This window comes from Salmo trutta, chromosome 4, assembly GCF_901001165.1.
Source record: "Salmo trutta chromosome 4, fSalTru1.1, whole genome shotgun sequence".
Classification (NCBI taxonomy): domain Eukaryota; kingdom Metazoa; phylum Chordata; class Actinopteri; order Salmoniformes; family Salmonidae; genus Salmo; species Salmo trutta.
In genome coordinates this window covers 18,324,414-18,338,597 of record NC_042960.1, presented here as the reverse complement: position 1 = coordinate 18,338,597, position 14,184 = coordinate 18,324,414, and the positions used below count along the sequence as shown (strand labels likewise).

Here is a 14,184-nt window from a genome sequence, read left to right as displayed (position 1 = left end):
TAGAAAACTTAATGGAGGCACAGTTGTTACTGGAGAAGAGTCCCATTTAACCATTGTGCTGTTATCATTTCAAACTTCCTCTGTTAGTCATCCTCAGTCTTTTGTTGAATTGGGGCCTCGATGAGATTCAATGATAAAGACTAATTTAATAACTATGCCTAGGGTTATTAGTAGGGTGATCCATCTTTTCAAGTGCCCATTGTCCCAATTTATAGGTTAAAACAAATGGAACCTTTTAATACAATTCATTAGTGTGTTTGCTATGCTTTTGCTGGGCCAAAGCTTCTTTTCAGTTCTGTTTAAATGTAGGTGGCTCCCCTGTATCTTTTTATAGTTGGTAATTGTTTAGCGTGCCAGTGGATAGCAGCTGTGTACATAAAAAGCAGATGTTTGGTGAGGTAAAGCCACCTAGTCCTTAGAAGTAATGGCTGTTAGGCTACGTTGGAAACAAAAAGTACATATTTTTCCTTTCACCATGTAGATTCTGTTGAAACATTTCTGAGTGGTAGATCTTGATTTGCCTTTTGACTCAGAAAGTGTTCTTGGTTGACATTTTACTCTTATTGCTTTTCACAAAATGCAGACGTGATTAAGTGTAGTTCAGATCTTGCTTTGACAACAACTGTGTTCATGCAGTTTGAATGTACGAGAGTCACAGTTTAGTTTATTATGATCGACCATTTATTGCTTGTTCTTATCTACACAGTATGTAGGTCATCATCTCTTTAGAATACAATCACTCCCTCCTGTAGTCTCTCCTATTAGATCATTTTGTGCCCCCCCTACATTAGCCCACATACAGTATATAACTGAAAAAATATCTGAATATCTGACTGAATGTGAAGCTAATATAATTCACATTTCACTATTCTACGATACAGTAACTGTCTGACTTACTCAAACTAATAAAGATTTATGTACTGAGCTTCAATATATCAAGTCAAAGACTTACCCATTCATTTAACCTAAAGGTATACAATCTGGGATATTTCCTAATGATAACTGGTCGGCAAACACCCATTCATGCTTGAAAAATATACTTACCTTATCACAACCCAAAATATTATTTAAGTTTACTCCATTGTTTATATTTGTGTTGTCATTTTTATTTTTGTAAACACAGAATGTACTGCTACAACATACCTCTGAAAACTGTCAGTTGTTGCAGCCATAGCTGCATTCAAGAGTCTAAGATTGGCAACATTTCTCCAGAAACACACAACCTCCAGATTCTGGTTTTAATGTTTGACCTAGATAGTTTGTGTGTATGTATTGATATGTAGGCTACGTGTGTCTTTTTTAAATTGATGTAGTTCTGTCCTTGAGCTGTTGTCTATTAATGTTCTGTATTTAAGTGATAATGCCAGAGAAGCCGGTGTTTGGAGGGCAAACCGTGCCAATATATCCTCCAAACACCCCGGCTACGAGGGCATTATCACTTTTATACAACGGGTTACCAACATATTTAAATAATGATTGACATATTTTCATTAAATGTTTTATTTTGATGAATTTATTCATACTATTTCATCCTTCCACAACATATAGTCCGAAACAAATCTAGGGTTGCTATCCAAGCCAGCTGGTCGTTCGTTCTATTGGTTCGGTTGCCAGAGACGTGACCCAGTCGTTCAGTCTTTTTGTTCTGTATCTATGGACGTGACCCAGTCGTTCGTTATAAATGTTCCATTGCCATACTGGCTGGCAACGTTCCTTTCCCTTGCTTGCTAGCTAGCTAACTACGGCTAACTTAGAGTCACGTGAAACAGTGCAGACAGAATTACAACAGTAGCTGCATTTGTTTAAGCTGTTTTCTAGTGACATTTATTTGGATACATCATAACAATGAGCTAAAGAGGTATTATTTCGCCTGGCATAGAAAATGTGCTTACTAGTCAGGACACTGTTGTTTCAGAGGAGCTAGCCAACAACACAGCTAAGACAATAACTTCCAACTGAAACTCAAAGACTGCAAACTAGCTGCACTTTGTTTCGATTTACCTTTTTTCAATTGACATTTCTTTGTATATATCCATAAAAATGATGCCAGCTAAATCATGATTTCGACAGGATGAGAAACTCTGCCTACCTCTCTCTCTCGTCCCAACTCCCGACCCCTACACATTCATTACTATGGGACAGTTGGAGGTCAAATCTGAATATTGAAACAATATTGCATATGTCGGAGAGACAGACAACAAGGTTTATACAAATCTCCGCTGTTGAAAACTAAATGTTAGTCTAAAAGAAATGTGAGATAATGTCTAGATGGTTTTTGTAGTGGAGATCAAGTTTATAAATTGCTTGGCTGGGCTGATGAGACAGTGGATTGCGCAGTCAGATTGAACAGGGTAAATAGGCCTTTTAAAGCCATAGATTTAGCCGGTGGTAACTTGTGGAATAGACACCGGCTGGAATATGCATTTAACCAATCAGCATTCAGGATTAGACCCACCCGTTGTATAATATGTCATGTTTCATGTTTTGTGTTGACCCCAGGAAGAGTAGCTGCTGCTTTTGCAACAGCTAATGGGGATCCTAATAAAATACCAAATGTAGCCTACTTCTAGGGTCAAATTAGGAGGGACCACTGTAATTGTTGGGTGGTTTTCAAGTGTGTTTCTTGATTTATTAAGTTTAAGAGTATTTGGGACATTCTGTCCAGTTACTTGTAATGTTATATTTCTAATTTGAAAAGAATGATGACTAATCCTATTAAAGTTCAAGTATTGCTTTCAAGGAAACAATGTATTTTCCTCATCTAGTGGTTGAATGTTTTTATATTTCAGCATAGTTTATACTGTACTGTACATACTACATTATTTTGTACTCTGAGCCAGTGTACTGTATAGTGTAAGTGTAACTTAAATCATGTGTCAGTAAAATGTTCTCAAACCTTTCTATGCTTTTACATTTCAAATCAAATAAAATCAAAGTTTATTTGTCATGTGCGCCGAATACAACAGGTGTAGACCTTACAGTGAAATGCTTACTTACAGGCTCTAACCAATAAAGCTCATTACCTTTTACATTTGGACCGTGGCCATGCATTTTTCTGCCAATTTATATTTTATATAAAAACATGTCTTGTAAATTATGCCATGCCAAATATAATTGTAATCACATTTGGTCAGGAAACGAGTTCCTCATTTATCATTCTGTGTATTTAAGTGATGTATTTTCAGATGTATATTCAGATTGTGCAATGCTGTGACTCCAGTGTTTTGTTACAGGAAATGAGTAACATTACTGTATAAAACACAGATTAGCCATACACTCTTTCAGTCTGTAGCAGCATGGACAAGGTAGTGAGTACCTTTACATTTTAACTTTGATTACTGATCTTTAGCATTATGGTCAGTGTGAAGAATTCCCTGTGTCTCCCACTAAAACAGATGTTTCTGCAGGACACACTGACAACCCTTCCTTCCGGTGTAGAGTTGTCAGGGTGTTGAACTTTTTCACCAGAAACCAGCCTATATGTATAACTAATTAAATGTATAAAATATATGTAGTGAACAAAGTGAAAACCAAATTAAATAGAGCCTCTACGTTGTGAAGAATTTATTAATATCATCAAGGAACTCAGGGAACAGACAAGACAAGATTCAGATTGGAAGACATTCTATAGGCCTATTATAGAAGAGTTGGCAGAACAGTTGTCCTGCACTAAAATGTAAACATTTCATCTTAATATTGATTAATTGAATGAAGATACTGGGCAAATAATTTTCTTACATGTATATAAAAAAAGACTTTACGATAAAGTGGTCTGACATAACATCACCATCTTTTAAATCTCTTATCAAGGTTCATAATGCTTTGTTTAGCCGGCTACACCTGTGCAATATTGCCCTTCATAAATTAAACTGCCCACTTCCAATACCTGCTCTGGAAAAAAAATACTTTCCCACAATCTCTTTCACCTGCTGAGTTTCAGACTGGGCTGAACACTGGGCTACATAGAGTAGATATCTTAGATATCTCAGTATCAACACACTTGTCACAAAGTACAGTATATATTATATACTTAATCTACAATATTTAGAGTTTGTTTTTCCAGTTAAGAAACCCCCCCCAAAACCACAGTCTTTTTTTGCTCATGCTGCAACACTTGTCTTGAAAACAACTGCAGCATTTTCACCCATCTCACTTCTCTGCCCATGATCCATTTAATAAAGCACATTACCTGTTCCTCAACCACTCGTCTCTAACTCTACCATCTGGCCTCTACATGACAGATACACACTGACCACGTAATCACAGGAAACCACCAACGTTTTATGGTTAGAGTGGAGCAGTTTAACTAACCTTTAACATGCAGTACAAATACATGCCTACTTTGGATGAAGCTTGAGATGATCTGCAGAAAAAAAATGGCTGTAATCAGTGCCAAAGGTGCTTCAACAAAGTACTGAGCAAAGGGTCTGAATACTTATGTAATTGTGATATTTCATTATATATTTTTTTACATTTGCAAAAATATCTAAACCTGTTTTTGCTTTGTCATTATGGGGTATTGTGTGTAGATTGATGGGGGAAAAAACGATTTAATCAATTTTAGAATAAGGCTGTAACATATATATATTTTTTTAAAGTCAAGGGGTCTGAAAACTTTCCGAATGCACTGTACATCCTCCAAGGTGTATGATACTTACATCATCCAATTTATAAGAACTATGATACTGTTCTTTAATTCCTGTGATATTGTAGAAATGCTATTCCATTCATACTGTATTGTAACATAAAGTAATTGTGGTAAACCGTGGGGTGTTGGGTTGAGCGTGCAGAGATTGACAGAGACAGGGAGACTTTATTCTGCAAAAACAATTTTACTAAGACAGAAAATAAACACAACAAAGATAATCACTTAGGTTTGGCTCGGTCCTTCTTCTCTACTTTGGCTTGGCTTCGGTCTCTCCCCGTTCTTTCTCGCGGTGTGCCACCGTGTTCCTTTTATTTGGCCTCCACGGCTGGTTGGCACTTTCCCCTAATTACCTCCACTTAGAGCTGTCCGTGTCGGGGTGCCCAGCTCCCGTATTCCCAGCAGGGGGAACCAACGTCGCCTCACGTACCTCCCCTCTATTACCATCCCCCGGGGTAGACCTCCTGGGATACCACATAATGTATCATACTAAATGGTGGGGAACATATTTTGTATAGTAATCTTATTCACCTGAGGCCATGTTGCAGATATTGTGCTGACCAAAACCTGTAATAGCGTCCTTCTCCCATGAAAAAGCTCTATTTACTACCCTATTAATCTCTCTCTTTATATATCTCTCTATCTATCTCTCTCCAACACAAGAGCGGAATGGTTTGCAGTGAAGCAAAAACAACACATTGTTTCAATATAACAAACCAAAAACATGTAGTTAAAATAGTAGGAAACATCAATGTTGTCTGTATTTACTCAACCTCTGCCCCATCTTTCTTATATCAGCATAAATAAATCATTTTTTAATTTTTACATGACAAAATTAACTAGTTATTTATTAATTATTTTGTGGAGGGGAATATGGAAAACCCTTTCCCCAGACGTTGAATAGGATGCACGACTGACTGCAAGCCTAATTCCCCTATCAGGACTATGACTACCCCAATCATGAAGCATCCATATCGTAGGCCTATGCAATGTCCTTTCATTTTAATTACATTATTAGGACATGCGGGACTACATTTAAGGTGTAGAGGTAAAATAGGCTGCTGGTATGTTCAGCACAAATAGTTGCTCTAACATAATTCCCACCATGTTAGGCTGTTATTTTGCACAATTTAAATAAAATCAGTCAGATTTATATTTCATTATTGTTATTGAAATCAATAAACCAAATGCACATCATTTAAGTAAATAAAACTAAACATAGGCCTACATGCCAACAAGACATATCAGTCGCAACTTAAATGTCCTAATGGTTAGGACCTTACAGGTGCATGTGAGATCTCAACAGACCTGGTCTCACCACCAACCTAACCTCTTACTCCCTCTGGAGGTAGAGAGAGAACATTACAACTACATTATAGCTGTGTAGCTGCCAACCTTGTTAGTAACCAGACCATCACCGCCAACATCACTACACCGTGTGAAGATGGAGACCCGGGAGATGAGGAAGGTAAGAAAACATTTTTTTATCCTTTAATGCCATCAGCTCTTAGCTCACTACACTACTGTATAAATCTCTCTTGAGACGAGGGCCTAGTAGACTTGTTGTATTGGCACTCCCGAGTGGCGCAGTGGTCTAAGACAGTGCAAGAACTGTCACTGCCGTACCTGGTTCGAATCCAGGCTGCATCACATCCGATTGGGAGTCCCATCGGGTGGTGTACAATTGGCTCAGTGTCATCCGGGGTAGGCTGTCATTGTAAATAAGAATTTGTACTTAAATTACTTGCCTAGTTAAAAAAAGGTTACATTTTTATAAATTTAAATTGTGATTAACCTGAGATTAGATTGGAGAATATTTTGAATTTCACTGTGAACTTATACAATTAAATACTTGCGCTTGTGGACCCCAGGAAGAATATCTGCTGATTCTTCGACAGCTAATGGGGATGCGAATAAAGTCAAATCAAAACTGTTTGCAGTTTGCATTACCTTGTATGCTCCTGTGTTCTATTATGTGAGGTACACTATGTATGTAATGTACAGTATTTGTTTTTCATCCACACAAAGAGAGGCATGGATGAACAAACTCTTATCCCAGCAGCATCCTTTGTGGTGTACCCAGTAATCTTTGCAGTGTTCTTCAAAGGACAAAGGCAATTTTAAAACCGTCTCCTGCGGTAGACTCCTGCGGTGTCTACAGACATCCCCCAAATCAGGGTTTGTCAACTAGGTTTGAACTTGGGCCAAATTTTGTCAGAGCCAATCGTAGGTGGGCCAGAACATACTGTTGAAGTCGGAAGTTTACATACACCTTAACCAAATACATTCAAACAAATTCTTTCACAATTCCTGACATTTAATCATAGTAGAAATTGCCTGTCTTAGGTCAGTTAGGATAACCACTTTATTTTAAGAATGTGAAATGTCAGAATAATAGTCGCTTGTGTAACTGAGTCAGGTTTGTAGGCCTCCTTGCTCGCACACGATTTTTTGGCTCTGCCTACATATTTTCTATGGGATTGAGGTCAGGGCTTTGTGATGGCCACTCCAATACCTTGACTTTGTTGTACTTAAGCCATTTTGCCACAACTTTGGAAGTATGCATGGGGTCATTGTCCATTTGGAAGACCCATTTGCGGCCAAGCTTTAACTTCCTGACTATATATATATATATATATATATATATATATATATATATATATATATATTCTGAAGTTTGCCAATGAACATCTGAATGATTCAGAGGACAACTGGGTGAAAGTGTTGTGGTCAGATGAGACCAAAATGGAGCTCTTTGGCATCAACTCAACTCGCCGTGTTTGGAGGAGAAGGAATGCTGCCTATGACCCCAAGAACACCATCCCCACCATCAAACATGGAGGTGAAAACATTATGCTTTGGGGGTGTTTTTCTGCTAAGGGGACAGGACAACTTCACCGCATCAAAGGGACGATGGACGGGGCCATGTACCATCACATCTTGGGTGAGAACCTCCTTCACTCAGCCAGGGCATTGAAAATGGGTCGTGAATGGGTATTCTAGCATGACAATGACCCAAAACACACGGCCAAGGCAACAAAGGAGTGGCTCAAGAAGAAGCACATTAAGGTCCTGGAGTGGCCTAGCCAGTCTCCAGACCTTAATCCCATAGAAAATCTGTGGAGGGAGCTGAAGGTTTGAGTTGCCAAACGTCAGCCTCGAAACCTTAATGACTTGGAGAAGATCTGCAAAGAGGAGTGGGACAAAATCCCTCCTGAGATGTGTGCAAACCTGGTGGCCAACTACAAGAAACGTCTGACCTCTGTGATTGCCAACAAGGGTTTTGCCACCAAGTCCTAAGTCATGTTTTGCAGAGGGGTCAAATACTTATTTCCCTCATTAAAATGCAAATCAATTTATAACATTTTTGCGGTTTTCTGGATTTTTTTGTTGTTATTCATTCTCTCACTGTTCAAATAAACCTTCCATTAAAATTATAGACTGATCATTTTTTTGTCAGTGGGCAAATGTACAAAATCAGCAGGGGATCAAATACTTTTTTCCCTCACTGTACATTTTGACTTTTTGCCGGCTTTATTTACACACAGTAACCCATAATATCCAAGTTAATTTTTGTAATAATTTTTTTAACTCCGAAAATGTATTTACAGTAAAACCCTATTTGGATAATTTAAGAATTGCAATCGCAAAGTTGCTGAGGTATAACCAACCACCTCCAGATCACAAATCAAGCTAATTGGCTTCCATCTGTGACTATGATTAGTTCAAAATAAAAGCAGTTGTTCATAGGACTCCAATGCTTAGTAGTGCAATTCAAAGCAAAGAATCCACTATGGGCGGAAAGTTACTTTCAAATGATCTACGAGATAAAGTTGTGGAAAGGCACAAGTCAGGGGATGGATATAAAAATATTTAAAAGGCTTTGTCTATCCATCAGAGAACAGTTAAGACCATTATTAAGAAGTGGAAGGCGTATGGCACCACCCAGACCCTGCATAGATCAGGCGGTACCTCCAAACTGGATGACCGGACAAGGACGAGTCTGATCAGTTAGGCTACCAAGAAGCCAATGGCGACTTTGAAGGAGCTTCAGGCCTTTATGGCAAAGACTGGTCAATGTGTGCATGTGACCACAATATCACAAGCACTTTACAAATCTGGCCTCTATGGGAGGGTGGCAAGAAAAAAAACACTCCTCAAATAAAGACACATAAAGTCTCGTTTGAGCTTTTCCAAAAAGCACATTGTAGATTCGGAGGCCAAGTAGCAAAAGATGCAGTGGTCAGATGAGACCAAAAATCAACTTTTTGGCCTGAACACAAAACCATATGTATGGTGAAAACACAACCACATCTTTCCAACCCAAAGAATACCATGCCTACAGTAAAGCACGGTGGTGGCAGCATCCTGTTGTGGGTGTGTTTCTCTTCAGCAGGGACTGGAGCGCTCAAGGTGAATGTCCTTGAGTGGCCTAGTCAGAGCCCCAACATAAATCCCATGGAGAATCTGTGGAACGACTTGAAGTATGCAGTCCAAGCTAGTAGAGATGTATTCAAGGGACTCATGGCTGTAATTCAAGCAAAAGGTAGTTCCACCAAGTATTGACTTGTGTTTACATTTTTTTAGATTGTCTGTTACTGGGTGTAAATAAAGCCGGACAAAAGGGGAACATTTTGAAAGGGGGTGGTGACTTTCTATACCCACTGTATCTTCATATTCAGTCTCAGTAACTACTCTGAAATAGAGTAGTATAATATGAAATAGCCTACAGTGCAACAACTCACCATGGTGTCGACAGATTTTGTATTTTCGGGTCACAGTAACCTGTGCTAGCACAGATATATACAAAGGCCTCACTAATGTAGGTGGAGCACAACATGCTCTGATAGAAGGAGAGTCTACAGTGTCAGCAGGAGTCTGCAGGAGGGAGTGATTGTATTCTTAAGGGAAGATGTGCTACATAGATAAGGAAAGCCAATAAATGGTCCGTCATAATAAACGAAACAAGCTAATTAAGAGCTACAATTTAGCCCAGACCTACATTTTGTGAAAAGCGTTAAGAGGAAAATGTCACTCAAGATCAAATGGCAAATCAAGATCTATCCCTCAGAAATGTTTCAATACAACACATGGTGAAAGGAAAACATTTATTTATGGACCTTTTGTTTCTAAAGGAGCCTAACAGCCATTGCTGCTAAGGAGTAGGAGGCTTTATCTCAAACGGCTGTTTTTTATATTATGTACACAGTTGCTATCCACTGGCAATCTAAACAATGACAAGCTATAAAAGATACAGGGGAGGCACCTACATTTTAACAACAGAACAGTCAGTACTGAAAATAAGCTTTGGTCCAGCAGTAGCATAGCAAACACACTAGTGAATTGTATTAAAAGATATGCTCCATTTGTTTTAACCAATACATTGGGATTTAGGACAAAAGGCACTTGAAAAGAAGGATTATCCAGATCTTGCTACTAACTCAATGCATAGTTATTGAATTGGTCCGTATCAGTGAATGTCATCGAGGCCTCTATTTGACAGGTCTGTGAGAATGACCTACAAAGAAAGCCTGAAATTATAACATCAGTGCAACACTTCCAGGGGAATTTTCTCCCATAACAACTGTGCCTGTAAAAGGTTTTCTGGGTAAATATTTTTTTTACTATCATTTTGTTTCAACATCCTCTTTATAATATACCGTCCTCTCCAGGATATGAGTTATAATGTTGGCCTCTCAGCATGAAGGAGCAAAATGGGAAGTCACTGTGTCAACATCCCCACTGGCAACGATGTGATGTAACTGGAGAGTATAACAAACTGATGTCAGTTCAGGGTTGTCTCTAAGCAGATCCAGTTCTGGTATACCTGTTCGCTCCTCCTAGGCAGTGAGAGGGAGGTAGGTAGGGGAGGCAAGGACAGAGATGGCAAGGAAAGAGGGACAGGGAAAAAGGGGCAGAGAGAGGGGAGAGAAAAGGGGTGGGAGAGCAGCAAGGGAATGCAAAACATTTTATTATGTTTCTTTATTAAATACTTTGTGCCTGAGGAAGGAAGGAAACAGGACATGCCTGATGCTCTCTTGTCTAACATTTTTACTAACCTGATTATCTGTTCGTTTTTTAGGACATATTGATGCATAACCAATGTCAACTTGCACTCTTTCGGATGAATCTAAGAAGACAAAAAAAGGAAAGTAAATATAGGCCTAAGGTGAGGTGTGACTAACTGACAGAGACATACAGACGCTCACCCTCCCAGGACAGGTTCTGTAAACACTCAGGACTCATTTGTTACTTTGTTTATCATTCTTTGTGCTTGCAGTCTTTTTGGTGTCAGATAAGCCAAGCTATTCAAGTGATCATTGTCAGAGAGTGTGTGTGTGTGTGCGTGCCTTCTGCTTTTTCAACATTTAGAGAAGTTGTCTGGGATAACGGCACTGTCTGACCAAGCAGAGGAAGTGTGGAAGATATGACACTTTATTTGACCTGGATCCGTTTTCCAAGAAAACATTTCCTACCTTTTCCAAAACACTACCCTTGATTGTAAAGAAATAAATAAAAATAACAATATATTTTTTTAAATTAAAAGGCTAAGCATGACTTTGGGAAGTGACCTCACACCTCTAAAGATAAATACCTGCCTTGTGAGTGTCCATTTCTACTCTTCTTTAGATAGATTGCAAGTCCAACCAGCCCCGAGGCAACCAAAACGCAGATTACAGCAATAATAAACAAACCCAGAGTCTTCTCATCACTGTCTGAAATAAATAAAACACAAGGAAATTATTTTTGTAAAATATGTTTTGAATGAGCTCAATTACAAATCAGTTTCACTTGGTAACTGCTATTTTCTGGATGGATTTAATTCAAAATGTCTCTTACCTGCATCATTAGGATGACCATCTTTGCTGCAACATTTTGGGACATGAACTGTCTCATTGCTGACAGGGTTAGCAGCCACACAGCTGTAGGTGGAGTTGTAGTTCTCTACCTCCAAACGGAGAGATAGATCGGTGGTGAGATCAGGACTGCTGGTCTGGTTTAGTATTTCTTCTCCCCTGTACAAGGTCAAGGTCACCTCTTTTTCGTTGTCCACAGAACACACTACACTACAGGAGCTGCTGTCACAGTCTCTCAACTGAGGTTTGGAAACAACATCTGGAAGATAAATTATGAATCAATTGGAATTGGAACCAATATTTAATGTTTTTGTAATATACAGCACACAAACACACACACACTTACTGTATACAGTGAGCTCAAATGTTTTTAGTTTTTTTCCTTCATCTGTACTCTCCACAGTATAAACCCCAGCATCGTCTATCTGAAGGTCTGACAGAGTGAAATATCTTGTAACATTGTTCAAGTGGAGGCGGTTTTCAAATCTCTTCTCAAGGGTGATTTTGCCTTCTTTACCAGGGTACACATTTGCAATACTGCCAAGGTCTCCATAAATTAAATTGCCAGACTTGATCACCCTCTCTGGAAAAGAGAAAGACTGTCCCACGATGCCTTTCACCCGCTGACTCTCAGACTGGACTGTTTGCTGGGAAGCACAGAGAACTGGGGAAAGAGAGACTCAATATCAACACAATGACTGCAGTCACACACTAAATCTCACAATACCTGGATAAGTGTTTAACATGTCAGTAACTGCACCCATATGATATTGTGATCTGATGTCAGACTGCACTGAAGATGACAATGACATTCAATCATTAGTTAATTTTTGCTGCACGTCTGCAATGTAGTCGTCTGGAATGACACTACTGACTTGAGTATCACAGTCCTTCTTAGATATTTACAGGCCTAATGTGATGGTTGGGGACAGGAAATAATTGTTAGGACTAGAACTTGAATATTTTGCCAGAAATTCAGCTCACATGGAAATGCATTCTCTGAGTGAGGGAAGTTCTTCTCCAATTGACTGTTGTTTTTCCCCAAAATAAAAGTCAAGGATATCACTGAAAAAGCACATGACTTTACAGAGATATTTCATTACCGGCTAACATAACTTTCCACTATAGCCTCTTAAACAGCCTAGATTGTATCATTTGAATTTCAGGGTCAGAAGAACATTTCAGCATGATAGAGGACTATTGTAGGCATTAGCCTATGAGTTATTTGTTGAAACAAGGTTTTGTGTTGAGAACACAGAAAAAGAGATCAGAGGCATGATGGTTGTCCTACTAGCAGTAGGAAAGAGACAGGAATTATGTACATATGGACACTGCAAAAATATTCTGATTATAAGCAGCTGTAGCCTGTAGAAAGTGCCTGCTAAATTACTCAAATGTAATTATTTAGACTGAAGTAATGTATATCAATAATCAGTGGTGGAAAAAGTACCTAATTGTCATACTTGAGTAAAAGTAAAGATACCATAATAAAAACTAAAAGTGAAAGTCACCCTGTGAAATACTACTTGAGTAAAAGTCTAAAAGTATTTGGTTTTAAATCTACTTAAGTAGAGCTGGCAACTGAAACAGTTGAGAGTAAAACTGACAATAATTACTACAAAGCATTGGCTATGCAATCAACTTGTAATTATTTGCAATTGTGAAACTGCAGTTACAGTATTTACAGTATAATGGTTATTTTGAATGCAGCAATTGCAGTATAACTGCAAAATAACCAGTGTTAGGACATAACCACTATATCAGGGGTTAGGCAACCATGGTCCTGGAGTGACGCAGGCAATTCATGTTTTTCATTTAACCAACCTGGAAGGACAGGTGTGTTGAATTTAGGTAATAACTGAACTGATCAATTAGCTCAGTTGGTCAGGTGTGGTGCCTAGTTGGAACAAAATCCTGTAGTACCTGCGGCACTCCAGGAAGAGGGTTTCCTACCCCTGTACTACACAATTACTGAATTGTACAGTATAATATAACATTAACCCTGCAGTTACAAAAGTGACTGTAACTGTGTTATTTTGGACGCAGCTATTGCAGTAGCCATGTAATAAAACAACATGTGCAACTGCACAACTGCAATTATTTTTGTTGGAAAATATGTTTGTCATTGGAAAATGACAGATAATTTCAAAACAACAGTTATGAGTTATTGTTCCATGAGCAGCTGGTAAAATGATGAGCTCCTTATATCTAGTATTATATATCATATTTCAAATGATTTTGAGGAAGATTACATTTGAGAAAAGCAAGTGAGTTAAAGATACCTCTACAGGATCGGTGTCTCCCCCGCGGGACGGTTGAGCTAATGTATGCTAATGTTATTAGAATGAGGTTGTAAGTAAAAAATAACATTTCCCAGGACATAGACATATCAGATACGGGCCGAAAGCTTCAATTCTTGTTAATCTAACAGCACTGTCCAATTTACAGTAGCTATTACAGTGAAATAATACCATGCTATTGTTTGAGGAGAGTGCAGAGTTATGAACTTGAAAATGTGTTAATAAACCAATTAGGCACATTTGGGCAGTCTTGATACAACATTTTGAACAGAAAGGCAATCAGTCTAAAACTTTGCACATACACTGCTGCCATCTACTGGCCAAAATCATTAAAATTATGACTTCTATTTTAACAGCAACAGCTCAGACCTGGAATGTACTA

At 38.6% G+C, this 14,184-nt stretch overlaps 1 protein-coding gene across 1 annotated transcript in view; it reads left to right on the top strand.

Moving 5' to 3' along the window:
* The window catches only part of LOC115191977 (hepatocyte cell adhesion molecule-like), a 152,059-nt gene extending 140,975 nt beyond the window's left edge, over nt 1–11,084 (top strand). Inside the window, exon 6 of the mRNA XM_029750051.1 lies at nt 10,728–11,084. Within this exon, the coding sequence (XP_029605911.1) occupies nt 10,728–10,829 (102 nt within the window). The 3' untranslated portion in view covers nt 10,830–11,084. The remainder of the gene's footprint in view (nt 1–10,727) is intronic.
* Nucleotides 11,085–14,184: the final 3,100 nt, after the last annotated feature.